Consider the following 14,052-nt stretch of genomic DNA (forward strand, 5'->3'; position numbering starts at 1 on the left):
ATCGATCTCTCGACGACTCGTAATTACCTTGAAGAACATCAAAGCAGCTTGTTCGTCAGGTGAAAAATTCCAAAGAAAGGAAGCGAGGAGAGGAACGGAGGAAATAAAAACGAAAGAAACAGAGAGAAAAACAGGAGGAATGTCTGATCGAAGGTTACAGGGTTGGTCGCCAGTGTGTTCGAGTGTTCCTTTTGAGCTCCAGAAAGTGGAATGGGCAGACAAAGCAACTGGATAGGAATGGAATTACTATGTTCGAGTTTCGAGTTTCACGCCGGTTCTCGCGACGATTGAACAAACTGCGGGAAAGGGGTCGCCGTTTAATAACTCTTGGTCGAACTCGAAACTTCGTCATGACGAACTTGGTGTTTTCCTTATTCTCAGTTCTTTAGTTTCTCCTTTCCTTTTTTTCTTGGTGCTTTGCGTGGAAGATCATATTGCATTTAGTTTGAAAAAAATACAACCGGTAGATTGATTACTCTGTAGATTAAATATAAGGGGTGGTCGTCTAATCTCGTTGCGACGAACTTTCTTTATTTTCTTGCGAAAAGTTACGTACTATTTAATTTCACGAAATTGGAAACGAAGGAGTTAGTCGATAAATGACTGTGTAGGATAGATATTGTATAATATGTAAAAATAGACGAATTGATTGATTAATGGCTGTGAATGAAGATTAAGTATATACCTCAGGAATGGTGGCTTCCTGTTGTCTGCACAGCACGAATTTATTCCTCAATGCTCTCATGTTTGTTATCCTCTGTCATTCACTTCAACGATGAATTTCAGCTTGGTGCACGACTTTTATCAATAGCTTCACACTCTCACGCGAAACATCACTAACAATGAACAACGTTTGGATGTCATTTGAAGCACAAAGATTTTTTCATTTCCAACAATTCTAGAAATTCTGTATCTACTGCAATTGATATTCTAATCTGTATGTAACCTAAATAATTCTATTCCATAATAATAGGAATAATTTATTTGATTTCGACCAAGAACTACGACTTGGTTCCGATCTTTCTAATCGCACATTTCCTCATCCGATCTTCTTACTCATTCTTTCATACATTATTCTTCAGCTATCCTTAACCGAGATACTGCATACTAAGAGTCTACGCTGTAGTCTCTACATCATACTAACAAGGAGATAGCAAGAACTGCGAAATCTTGAATTTGTCTGTATGTACATTCGATAATTTAGATCGATGGTAAAACAGCTCCAAAAGGATTTGAGTGTACGACCCTTTGTTTTCGAGAAATTAATAAGTCTCTTCTTATATCTTACTTTATACGTTCTTTTAATATTAGTATTATGTTCTTTTTCAATATTAATGTTTCACAATTTATCTTGATAAACTTTTCATTATTTCTATCTACCGCGAAATTGCTGTACATTTTTGCAATTTTACGGATAGAGATAGTAATAAAAGCATTTAAAACATGAGAAAGTATTGCACTGAGAACGTAATTTCTCGATTTATTTCTTCGTATTATCTCTGCCAGCCATTACTGTTGCTAATCGTCTGCTTATTGCAATAATTTTATTTATATTTCTCCTTTGCGTGATATATGCCGCTAATCCTCAATCCTCTCCTCCGAAGAAAGAAACGAAGGTGCTCTAATCACCAATATCCTAATTAACCTAGTGTGCGACTCATGACTATTTCATCAAACGAGATCGCTCCCTTAAACCGATCACGAAAACATTATTAACGCCATCTAACACCCTTAATCGAGTCTCGGGTCACGAATCACCCGAGAGGCAATGCACGAACGCGCGTCTACCGGTCTAAGTGTACCAATCGCCCTTCGTAAACCAGCTGGACATTAAGTTCGTGCGCTAATTACATTCGGTTTAATGGAACAATCGCGTGATTGAAGGCTCGCCCTCCAGCTGCGTTCAGATACTATCGTGAACTGAACGAAAAACACTATTTCATGGGGGGGGGGGGGTTAGGGGTTATTTATGCGAATAGTATATCGGTGGATTAGTAATTGGTTGCTTAATCACTGCCACGTACGAGATGTACGATCGTTCCCGTAATTATACATCGTTCGTTCGATCCCCTGCGGATATGGTTAGACAAAAGTTTAGGATCTTTGGACGAAGTTTGCGAAGGTTAGCAATCTAAAAAAGAAGAGTTTTTCTTTAGGAAGCGAAGAATCTAAGAATACGAAAATTTGTTTTTCAGAATTTAAAGTTTGAATCTCGTTTGTGAAAAGTTGAGGATCTTTGGAAGGTGTTTGCAAAAAATCTAAAGAGTTTAAAGAATTTTTCTTTGGGGCGCAAAGTATCTAGAAATGTAAGATTTCTCATTTTCTACAATGTAGATTTTAAATTTTGTTTGTCGAATGTTCCGAATCTTTGGGCGGAGTATAAAGTCTAAGAAGAAACTTTTCTCGAAGGAAAGGTATCCGAGGATCCGCGAAAATTAGAAATCTAAAATTTCTAAAAATACCTTTCAAAATTTAGGCTTTGAATTTTGTATACTTAAAAATCCTCTCGCAGGAGTGTAAAAATATGTTGAGAAAGCGAAACATAGATTTCAATAAAAAATAAAAAAAAAAACTGAAAAATGTGAAATTGGAAAAAACATATATGAAAACTGCGTATCTATCCATTGCGATTCAATTTATCTACATTTCTGCATCCATCATATATTTATTCCTATCGATCAGAACGAAATAAAAAACCAATGCCAGAACAGGTCATTCGATACCAAAGGTAACAAGATTACGAGCTTCGAGCTAACAATTACCTACTACTTTGCTACTCCAATTATTACTATCATCCTGTTCTTGGTACAAGCATTATACTTATTATGCTACATTCTAAAATTCATTCTAAAAATGGAACACGTCAAACCACAAAAATCTCGTAAAGCAAAATCAAAAGGTAATCCATCTATATATTTGTATACCCATATATACGTGTTTGTGTGTCACGCTTTGATCAGAAAGCAATATTCTCCTCTTCACATTTCCAAATACATTTTCACGGGCGCAAGAATCAAAGTTATACATATATAGAAAAGCGAACAAATTTCACCAAGCTCGATTAATATTCGGCACACATCGAACGATACACATACTGTGCACTCGAATAACTATATCATTGCCATTCGACGTGATTGTCACTACAATTTCGCCAGTCGTGCCCATAGAAACGGACCACTTGACAGTACACGCGTTTCCAACGGCAATTCGTGCCACACTGTTCGCAACAGTTGGAATCGTAAAAGTCGTCGAAGAGACTGACTAGGTAGGGGAGTCGGAAATCCACGAATTCCCAATCAAAGAAGGCCTACGTAAGGCCTTTGCCACCTCCAATTCCCACGTTTAGTATCTGTGAAGGTGTTTCGGGGACGAAAAGGGGATTAGGAGACGATCGTAGGGGAATACGGTTCTTTTCCATGGTTGGGAATCTGACAGCATTTCTAAAATGATCTTAGTTTCTTTGTTTCTTTGAAATTCTATGGCTATTTATACTTATTTAAAATTTACAAGGTGTCGTATTAATTTACGTGATAAGTATACCGCGGATTTCTATATGTTCGTACGAAATTTGAAGGTACAAAAATGCACAGAACGTGAAATATTTAAAGCAGAGTAAACTCGTATTTTAATCTACGTTTAAGTTCTATTACTACTAATCAAATTCTATTGATTGCAACAATTCCGTAGGAAAGTCTGCAGTTTAGTTATAAGTAATTTCCCAGGTTGCCCTGGAATTTTGTTGTTTCGCTATTATGGGATCGTTCGAACGATTTTAATTAATTTCTTTTCTTCGAATTTCTGTGGTTATTTAGAATTTTATTATTGCATTTAAGCAACAAACTTTCATTCGGCTGATATTGTTACATTCACCTGATATATCGGAAAAAAACCCGTTCTATGTATGGGATGACCTACTGTTTAAGGGATGATTGAAAAAGTTGTGTAAATGTAACACGACGTGATTGAATACCCGCAATCCTGTAGTTGATTCAATTAAGAAAAATTTCTAAATAGAATTTCTCTTCAGAGATGAAATAGTCTATTCAAAATAGAAAGTGGTAAAGTTCTTATAATACATTCCCGAATAAAGATTGATGAAAAGTTGACCAAAATTATCTGTACAGCGAGTGTGAAATAATACTCTTCTAACGTGCCTACTTTTTAAATTTTCATATTTAAACATGTTCTATTCCTTATCAGAAATAAAACTTCGATTCTTTGGAATTTCTATAAAATTTCCATAAAAATTAATCCCAATCTCCTAATAGAAATTCTGACAATTTAAACGTAAAACTTTTCCGCTTAATACTCCAATATAATATTATGCACACCTGAAACAAGGACGTAACACAGATTGATCAATTGTTTCACCGCCGAAAAGAGGAGCCGATTGACCCGACAAAATAGCCACGCAGCAGCAAGACAAAGCGAACTCAATTTCGAGTTTCCTCTGACCAGTTCGCCATGGAGTTTCATGGGTAGAAAGGGGGGCCAATGGTTGGACGCTAAACACCGGTTTATCCTGACAGAGGCCGTGCGACTATAGATCATTTAACGGGCTGGCGCACCTTAACACTCAATGTCTCGAATCGAAACTTGCGTGTAACTAGTTAACTAGAGTTCCGGTACAACACGTCGCCAGCGAATTTCCGTTGTTAATCGAGAAACTCGCGACCCCGTACGTCAGCCTCTAATTATTGCTTCTCCCATGGACTTTAGGCTATAATATTATTCGTATCCTAATTCGTTATATTTAACACTCATACCACTGTATAGACGTATATATTATTCGAGCGTTGTTAAAAGTTCTCTTATGCCTTTATCCTTTGTCAGATATTTTAGATATTTTAGATATTTTATCGGCGTGACTGACACATAGGGATATGTCTTAGATTCATAGAAAATTTTAGGACATAAATCATACGTATGTACGATATAAGTTTATGTCTAATCTAATACGATAAATCTACTGTTCATAATTATCCAAACGACACACAACGATTAACAGGCTATGGATATTTCGCGAGTAATTGAAATTCATTTCTAACAAACAATACATTTAACAGAATGGTGCGTGGTTTTAATAAGGAATCGTATGTAAGTTAATATTCTTTTATTTCTACGGAAATAGAACGTAAGCAAAGGTTTGTTTTATCGCACTGAAGATTATGCCTGGTACTCTACTTTAAATTTTTCAAGTGTCTTCGCATATTTTACACTACGCTCTCTGCATCGTAGCAACATTACGTATCGCAAATGTGCATGAAATTCTGCATTCTAGCGATAAGAGTGGCAGAAAACTCCTATTTACCTTTATTTGCAGTAAAAGTGAAATGAAATAAAGAAGAGTATAAATATTATCAGAATAACTACGACCTTTACTCGTTTCTCTCCTTCGTTCTTTTCCTTTCCTCGTTTATCTTTTTTATTCCTTTACCTTCTCGCCTTTTTCCAATTTGTAAAAAATCCCGGAGGGGTCCCATGGATGAGCGCGCGAGTATTAATTAAAATAGAAGAAGAATAAGGATAATAGAAGACTTACTTTTAATTTGCGCCTTGCGTTGAATTTCTTCAAGCAATCCACAGTCTCTTGTCTGTGGACGACGGACGCGACACGCTCACGTTGCTGTAACACGAAAGGAAAAAGAAGAAAATTGACGTTTGCTGTTCGAGATGCTTCGCAGTGATGGATGCACGTTTCACGAGGCTGATTTTACTTACGCAGATCCACGGGTGCTTCAGTGCCTCGCTGGCGGTGATCCTTTTGCTCGGATTCACCGTCAGCATCTGATTGATTAGGTTCTTGGCTTCCGGAGTGACGGTGTCCCATTCTGGGCTTGGATACTGCCGAAAACAAATGAGCAGAATAATTCGTTAAACGCCGATAAAGATGACAAGTTTTATGGCGATCCCTGTCCTACGGCATTTAGATCACATTTTCCCTTTCTTTGACATTTCATTAGATCTAAACCTCTTGCGTTCTTTCGGTCATTTTATATTTTCTTATCGTTAGGAAACTTCTCGAATTCCGATAAAATAAAGAAGCGTAATGATATATGTGCTGTATTATTCCAAATTTATCGTGAACGTTTGTTTGAGTATTAAAAGTTTCGTTTTTAGTAAGAACGAAACCGAGATCGAAATGTTAAAAAATGAGGATCACTGCGAGATTGAGGAATAGACAGAAAGGTTTTTCATTGAACGAAAATAAACCACAATTATTTTTTATATTATTACTAGTTTAACTTAAACGAACGACTAATCCAAAGAATAAATGGCAGTAGATTGAATTTATAATTGCAGTGAATTGAACTAATTCAATCAAATTTAAACGAAAAGAATACAATTTAGGGCGCGAAGCGCAATCCTTCTAATCCAGAAAACAATCTACGGATCGAATAAAAAATGTAGAAAGCAATCAAGCGTTTTCGTACACGATCGATCGATCTTTAGCCGAAAATTTTTCCAAATCCCTCGACAGGGTGAAGGATTTTCATGAAGGTTTAGCTTGAATAAATAAATTGATCGATCGAACTGCAGGAAGATTGGCCAGGAAACCGAGATGAAAATAGCATAAATAGATTGTTCTTACGTCGTATGATCCGGCCTTGATCTGCGCGTACAATCGATGCTGATCCTCGTCCCAGAATGGCGGATAACCGACCAGGAGGATGTAAAGAATGACACCGCACGCCCAGATGTCGACTGGCTTGCCGTATGGTTCTTTCTTGAGTACTTCCGGGCTGAGGTAACCGGGCGTCCCGGCGAAACCTTGACAAAAATTATTTCTGGTCATTCTCGAGAGAAATTTTATCTATATTTTGCATTAAAATATCGGATGCGGCAATTAACACGTTTCTGCGTTTTCATTCGATTTCTATATTTAAACAATTAATTCACAAATTTTTGATAAGCGACGAATAGCGGAATGGATGAACGTAATATAACAGAGAGAATATTTGTATAAAATATTTCGAAATAGAAGGGAAATAACCAAAGAATTGAGGTATTTTTATTTCATCGCAGTTATTTGTAAGTTCATGTTTTATGTTTTTATGTTTTAGTTACGATTTATGTACGTAATTTATGTAAAGCCAATTTCTAGCAAAGCAATCAGGCTAAAATAAATAAACATATGCATACATTTTTGCACACAAATTTTCTACGTTTAGAAGGTTATTCTTATAAGGCGAATTTTTACATTTTTAATAAAGATTAATCGCAAACATTCGTTTTACGAAAATCCTCGATGAAGCTTTTAATTTTTTCTCTTGAACTATTATTTTATACTAAAAGAAGTTTCTTTGTAATATCTGGAAAGGAACAAGATCGAAAATTTTATGAATTCGAAGTTCTTAAAGTCTTTACTTATACCGTAAGCTTCGTAGAATTAGTACATAGAATTACTAGAAATCTTCTAGAACTACGAAGGAAATCTTCATTTTCAGTACTGGAAATATATGTAAAAATTTAAAATTATTCTCTCGCAAGGGGGAAAATCGGTGACGATATCTCACGAACACTTTATCTTCAGAAAATTATTCTACCGTAAAAGGTGTTCTTTTTCGAACCAAATAACATTGACGAATTTCGTAATCTTAAAATTCCCGAAATTTCTATCTATTGACTTTTCTTTGAGGTAACTTTCGTGAAACTTCACAAAGAAATAAGAAGTTTCACGACATAACAGAAAAGAGCTTACGAGCTCTTTAAAATGTCAGATATCGTCAGAAAACTTGATTCAGAACCGAGGTAAATGGATGGTAATTTCTTGCACAGAGTGGAGAAGATCGAAGCTAATCTCGCCACTATCTACGTTTGGCTCGAGTATCTACTGCTCGACCATTATGACGTCTTGGAACTCTCGACGACTGAAGTTTCGAATTTCGCGCGTTTGACGACGAAGATACGGAAACCACGGCCTCGACCAAAGTCACAGTGTCGAAGGAATTTCGTGGTATCGGCTTTTCGAGGACGGAAACGAACGTCAGCGTGTTTGAAGCCGGTCGTTCGATAGACAGTCGATGGAAAGTGGTGAACGCTGTTCCGCAGACTCCAGCCATCAAAATGATATCGTTCGCTGGTGATACTATTTTTATGAAGGCGAATGTGCTTGTTGCGTTGTCGTTTCTTCCAATGCGAACGTTATTTTAACGCTCTACCTGTTGAATATATGGACCAGAAGTCCAAGAGCTTTAAGTTGTTGCACGGTGATATTTGAAACGGATCGCCGACGAATGGAATACGCGTTAAGATGAGTCGTTATAATCCCATTTAATTTGAACAATTTCGAGAACGTATTTGAGATCAAAGTACGGGGCGAAATTAAAGAATCAAGAAAAGGAGCGAAAATATTTAGACGAGAAATGGATCTGATCGAAAAACTAAGAAGAGGAGAATATTTGGACAAGCCAGTTCAAAGAACTGTCTTGTTTAATCGAACTTTATTAGTTAAATTTATGCGCAAGAAGAATTATGCTCATAAAAACAAGATTAAGACACGAAATGTAATTTCTTACATTCTCAGATTGTAATTCCAAGAAGCTCTGAAAAAAACGTTGTTTTTCAATTCTACGTTTTATACCCATTGATAGCATACTAAAAGATTATGAATAGGAAGGATTGTATTATCGAAGAAAAATTATCTTTAAAAGAATCGTTTCACCACAATAATATTTATTTACACTTTGATAACAACCCCCTTGTAAAATTTTTAGTAAAAATAACCATCCTCAAATAAATTACGTTTCTCCTATAGTATACGCATATTCGAATCTCCAATAACACGTCTAACAATAACACAACCACAAAAATAGAACAACCTACTGGGATATATTTTTTCACGCCTAAAAAACACATGCACGAACATATTCATGTATTTCAACCCCTTTCAAAAATTTGCAAAAGGGTGCGCGCATGGAAAACAATTTCAAGCAGAGCGGACAGGCCTCAATCTGGCTGGATTGTTAGCGAGAGAGGAAGAAAAAACAACATTCAATCTCGAGGAACAATATGAAGGAATTTCAGAGGGCGAGAGCCAGGTTTCCGGTTTGGATCCGGAGCGGAGTGGTTCTTTGACCGCAAACACAATACGGAAAATCTCTGAAGAGGGAGAAATCTATTTTGCCTGCGAAAACGCGGAAACTTTTCCAATAGCACCGGGCGAACTTCAACGGAGTTTCTCCCCAAGTAAAAACAAACGGGAACAGCCGGTCGAACCAGCCAGTTCTGACGTGACACGCCCGTACATAAATGCACTGGGTTCCTTCTATACGATGTACGACGCGCGTCGACACGAGAAAGAGCCGAAAGAAGGATGAAGAATCCCCGGAAAATAGGGGGAAATGAATGGAAATGTCGACGGCCGGATTTAAATCGCGAGAGCGTAGAAACGGTGGAGAAAAACGAATAGAAGAAAAGAAACGTAGAATTTCGAGCGAAAGATATGATGAGAGATCATTGGAGGGGAAGACGAAAATTTACTTTTCCAACTCATCTATTTATCATCGCGCAAGTGCAAATGTTAATTCGTCAAACTATCAACGAGCTTCTCCATCATTTTTCTTTACTTTCTTTCTTTGCTCTATAATTAAAGATAGTGTTTCTACGATGTCGGTCGTGTCCGCGGTATGTACGAAAAGGTAGCCGTTTATTTTTCCTATTAACGATTTCTAATTGATAATTTTGACGATTTTATGGCGCATAAAAATGCCTTCGGCAACAATTTTCAATACGTCTTTCACTTTCTTCATAAATAATTTTCTTACAATTGGCGGACAAAAGAAAGTTTATAAAATAAGAAATATAAGAAGACATAAAATAATTTTACAAAATGGATTTATATTCAATAGGAACAGTGAATAAATACAATATATACCATAGAATGTTACCAACATGGTAAAAGATGTTTAGTGCTGAAATTATTGAAACCCATAGTGTATTAAATTTTTAACTTTCTTTTATTCGCCACTGTGTTCGAGTTGTTTTCAGACTTTCGAGAGAAACGAATATTTGCCGAAGGAAATATAATATAAAAATACAGAAAGGAAAAAGAAACAATATAGACTTACCGAACCATGCCTGTGCTTCACCCTGCACCTCGATCGCCAATCCGAAGTCCGCTAATTTCACAGCCGCGCCCTTCGCCTTACTTGCGAGGAGTAAATTTTCGGGCTGCAACAGGAAGCAGACTCGTCGACATTCCTGCTCACTCTTCGCACAAACCGTTGCCGTTGTCCTGCATTTTTACGCGGCCATGCTGTAGGTTGATCCATCAACAGGAGATATATACGTGCATGCTTGACACACATTGCGGCTCTACCTTCTACACTGCGCTGCTTTTCACTCTCATCTTTTCCTTTCTTTTTTTATTCCTCTCCCACTCTTTCGGTTTCCACGAAACGCCACTTTTCCTACGGCCGTGTTCTCGCGTTTCTTTTTACGTATTTTCTTCCCTTATCCACCCTGTTTTTTCGTGTCCTTCCTCTCGTCTCTAGTCGAATTAATTTCCTTTTTTTTCCCCCTTTGCGATTCAAAAATTTTCCGCACGAAATTCGCCCATGATGACGAATGCGTCCTAAATCTAACGCTCAACGCGACGATTTAAGCGATGATCTAACGCGAAATTCGGGAGTTTTCCAGATGTGGAAAAATCCTTCTGTCACCGATTTCATTATGGGAAACATTACTCGATTTGGAGAAAAGGAGAAAATGGAGATATTGCACGTACAGCATATCACTTTCTGTGGAACGATGTTTTAAACGACGATTAAACGTGAAATTGGTACACGCGTCAAGCTTTGAATCTATTCAAATATTCTCGTGCCAATAACTTCCAAAGAATTGCTCCGAAGAAAATTGCGAAATTAAGTAGGGAAAGGAAAAATTATACTATTACGCTCTGCAGACTTGATTCGTGTTGGCCGTTGAAATAATAGCCGAACGTAAAAATTCAGAAACTTAAACCTGGAATTTACTCAAATTTGCTGTACCGCTCATTTCGAAGGCTTATTATGATATTTAGAAAAATTGACTGTGAAACTGATTAAAATTGCTGTTCCTTTTTCTACGTATTCCTATTTTACCTTTTCCTAGCCGCTTACTCCCGTTTACATTATATATTTTTTTCTTTTTTTAACCAACAAACCACTTATGTCCCATCGAGCCCTAAATCTTTATCTGAAAATGTTCGGTTAAACAGACTAAACCTTTGCATTGGCAATGTACTGGACCCTCTCAAGCATGGCGCTAGTTCGTCCGTAACATTCGCTTCTCTACGTACTTTCAGGTCCCTGTGCACAACTCCATTGTGATGGCAGTGGTGAACGCTTTCCAGGATTTGTTGGATACAATGAGACGCGTCCGCTTCGCTGTAGAATTCTCGCGCCACGATATCCTCGAACAGTTCGCCGCCGGTTACTCTGAAAATAACATATCCGGTATCTCTTCGAATCTTCGTCTTCAAAGATATTAGTCGAATCGAGGAGGAAATTTTGGAGAGTGGCAAAATTAAGAAGGTCGATTTCGAAAGACGATCGAATATCGGTGGATCAGATATTAGGAAATTGAAGAGTCGTGATGCGAAGCAATTTGATGATTAATCAGGTATCGTAAAAAAATTCACAGAAATAAATTTAGAGACGAAATATGAAAAAAATGGGAAATTTGGAAAATATCGATATTCACTAGAAGCATAAAAATTCCAAAGACTCGCAAAGAATATCGATCAAGCTGGCAATTAAATAACCTGCCGTGGTAGTTTTCACCGCGGAACATCGATACCTCGCGACCATGCGAGCTCATTAATATGCAAATCGAGGTTGATTTAAATTCACGAGGGCAGATCGTTCGAATAATTAGTCGGTGACTGGAACAAATTAACAATTACCGAACAAAGTCGCGAGAATAAAGGAAGCAAGGGTGAATGCTGTAGACGTTAGGGTAAGTTTAATGTTCCGAATGAATTCTGAATTCTAATTATGTTACGGATTCTCTGATGAAGCATTTAATCATCGATAGTGTTGTTGCAAGTTAGGTTGAGCTTTCGTACAAACTAAATCGTTGATCACCGGTTAGAAATTTTCGAAAGTTCTAAGAGACAGATCATTCTTAGAATATAGAATATTTCTCCTCAACGCGAATAAAAAATATTCTCTAAAAAGAAAAATGTCCTTATTTACGAACTAAAATTCCTAGTAGGAAGCTTTAAAATTACATTGATTAAACAAAATTGAATTTTAGAAGCATTATATCGTTGTTGTACGTGTATAAGCGGTATTTACTTACAGGTCAAAGACGAGGTAATGGTGGTTTTCCTCCTGTATGCTGTCGTGTAATCTCACTATAACAGAAATAAGATTATAACGAGTTAATATCGTGCTTTCTTGTTAAAAGTAGCAATAAATTTAAATATCGTAGAAAGCTAGTTTCAACTATACATATACCGATGTATTTTCATTTTACTACGATATTACAGACCATAATGTTTGATATTCCAGTGATTTAAAAAGGAAATCTTCTGCCACAATTTCGAACGCAGCGTGAATTCTTTGTTCATTATTTATTCTAACCAAAATAAATAAATGAACAATCAACAGGTGATTGTAACAATATTTAGATTTTAATAATTTTAAATAACCTACCATTAGTTGCTATTTCGATATTTCCAACCATATTCAACGAAACGTTTCCCTACAAAGCTTTCCAAACGAGAAGTAACAATCATACGCTCGGCAGAAAAAGAAAAGATAGAAAAACATTTTCCACTCCATCCTCATTTCGCCATTAAAAGCCATAAACACAGTTTCGGGGCGCAAAAGGAGAGACTTTAATACAGAGAGACGATAATCTCGGCTTTCCTCGATTTCGCGATATTTTCGCGGAACTTCTTACTCAACTGTTCGCGAAACAAGCATCAAATTCTGACAAAGATAAAGAGAGGATGGTGAAAGTAGAAGAAGGGGCTCGATCTCTCCTCGTGGGCCGAAATTCATCGCCTAAAACCGGAGACGATCGCAGTCGCGAGACGATTGAAGACGTGGAAGGAAAATTGTCGCGATATCGTGCAAACGATTTTCATGGTCGCTGGACAAATTGCACCTTCACCCTTGCAACGCGTTCCATGGAAACTACCGCCATTACGTATGCTCAAATTTTCGTTAGATTTTGTTCGTTTAACGCTTGCAGGATTTTTATTAGTTGTAATTAGACAGCGAATGTTTATGCAAATTCATATATTTGCGAATGCAATTGAAGAAACGGGGATTTATTTCACCCTTTGGTATCGTAGAAGTACATTAAGGTACTAGTATAATATTATAAAAGCATGATTAGTATCTATTAGCTATTTTGAAGTCGAAATCTCACACGATATTAACGCAGCTTTTATAAAGAGTCCTATAAAACTGTTATATACTATTGCTATTTCCTAAACCTTCTTCTAGCAACGTTAGATCAAGAAATTAAGGGTAAGGCGAAAGTGGGAAAATTTTGTAAAATCTAAACCAACGCAATAAAATACAAAACTCAATTGAAAATATTAATACTAATTAGACACGTTGTACCTCGATAGCAGAAACGTGGAAATTCCAACAACACAATATTTAAATCGACAAACTTCCGATAAAAGGAAGTTTTATACTGTTGCGATGTACTAGAATTTTACAAAGATAATTGTGTTTTACATAGATCGCTGTAAAAATTTGTCCAATTCGCCTCTTCCTCTTTTCTCTTGCAATAAATGTCGAGCCAGATCCTAAATTCACAAAGTCAACATATTAACTACGTTTCAGAAGTCCAATTAGCCTTTCATTCGACCGTATCTCTTTGTTTCTTTCCATTTTCCTCCTCTTTCTATTTCCATTGCTTTCTAGTCGACCGGAATGTTCCTTCGTGTATTTTTTCATTAATTTCAGCGTATTTTTCTGCCTTGAAAATACTATCAACCAGGATATTCCTTCGTATATTTGTTCGTTAATTTCGTCATATTTTTCCGCTTTGAAAATACTATTCGGCGTTCCTGGAAAATGAACGGGCAAGCTGAAACGTATGAAA

General features: G+C 36.8%; 1 protein-coding gene across 39 annotated transcripts in view; it reads right to left on the reverse strand.

Annotated features, from left to right (window-relative positions):
- LOC100648089 (calcium/calmodulin-dependent protein kinase type II alpha chain) overlaps positions 1-14,052 on the reverse strand; it is a 157,316-nt gene that overhangs the window by 62,658 nt on the left and 80,606 nt on the right. For all 39 annotated transcript variants that reach the window (XR_007223664.1, XR_007223663.1, XM_020862764.2 and 36 more), the window contains exons 4-9: positions 12,286-12,340; positions 11,282-11,420; positions 10,071-10,173; positions 6,593-6,771; positions 5,722-5,844; positions 5,543-5,626 (exon numbers count right to left, since the gene is read on the reverse strand). Coding sequence is in view for 37 of the 39 variants with exons in the window: in XM_020862764.2 (XP_020718423.1) it covers positions 5,543-5,626; positions 5,722-5,844; positions 6,593-6,771; positions 10,071-10,173; positions 11,282-11,420; positions 12,286-12,340 (683 nt within the window). In the remaining 2 variants the exon portion in view is untranslated. The remainder of the gene's footprint in view (positions 1-5,542; positions 5,627-5,721; positions 5,845-6,592; positions 6,772-10,070; positions 10,174-11,281; positions 11,421-12,285; positions 12,341-14,052) is intronic.

This window comes from Bombus terrestris, chromosome 4, assembly GCF_910591885.1.
Source record: "Bombus terrestris chromosome 4, iyBomTerr1.2, whole genome shotgun sequence".
In the NCBI taxonomy this organism is placed as follows: domain Eukaryota; kingdom Metazoa; phylum Arthropoda; class Insecta; order Hymenoptera; family Apidae; genus Bombus; species Bombus terrestris.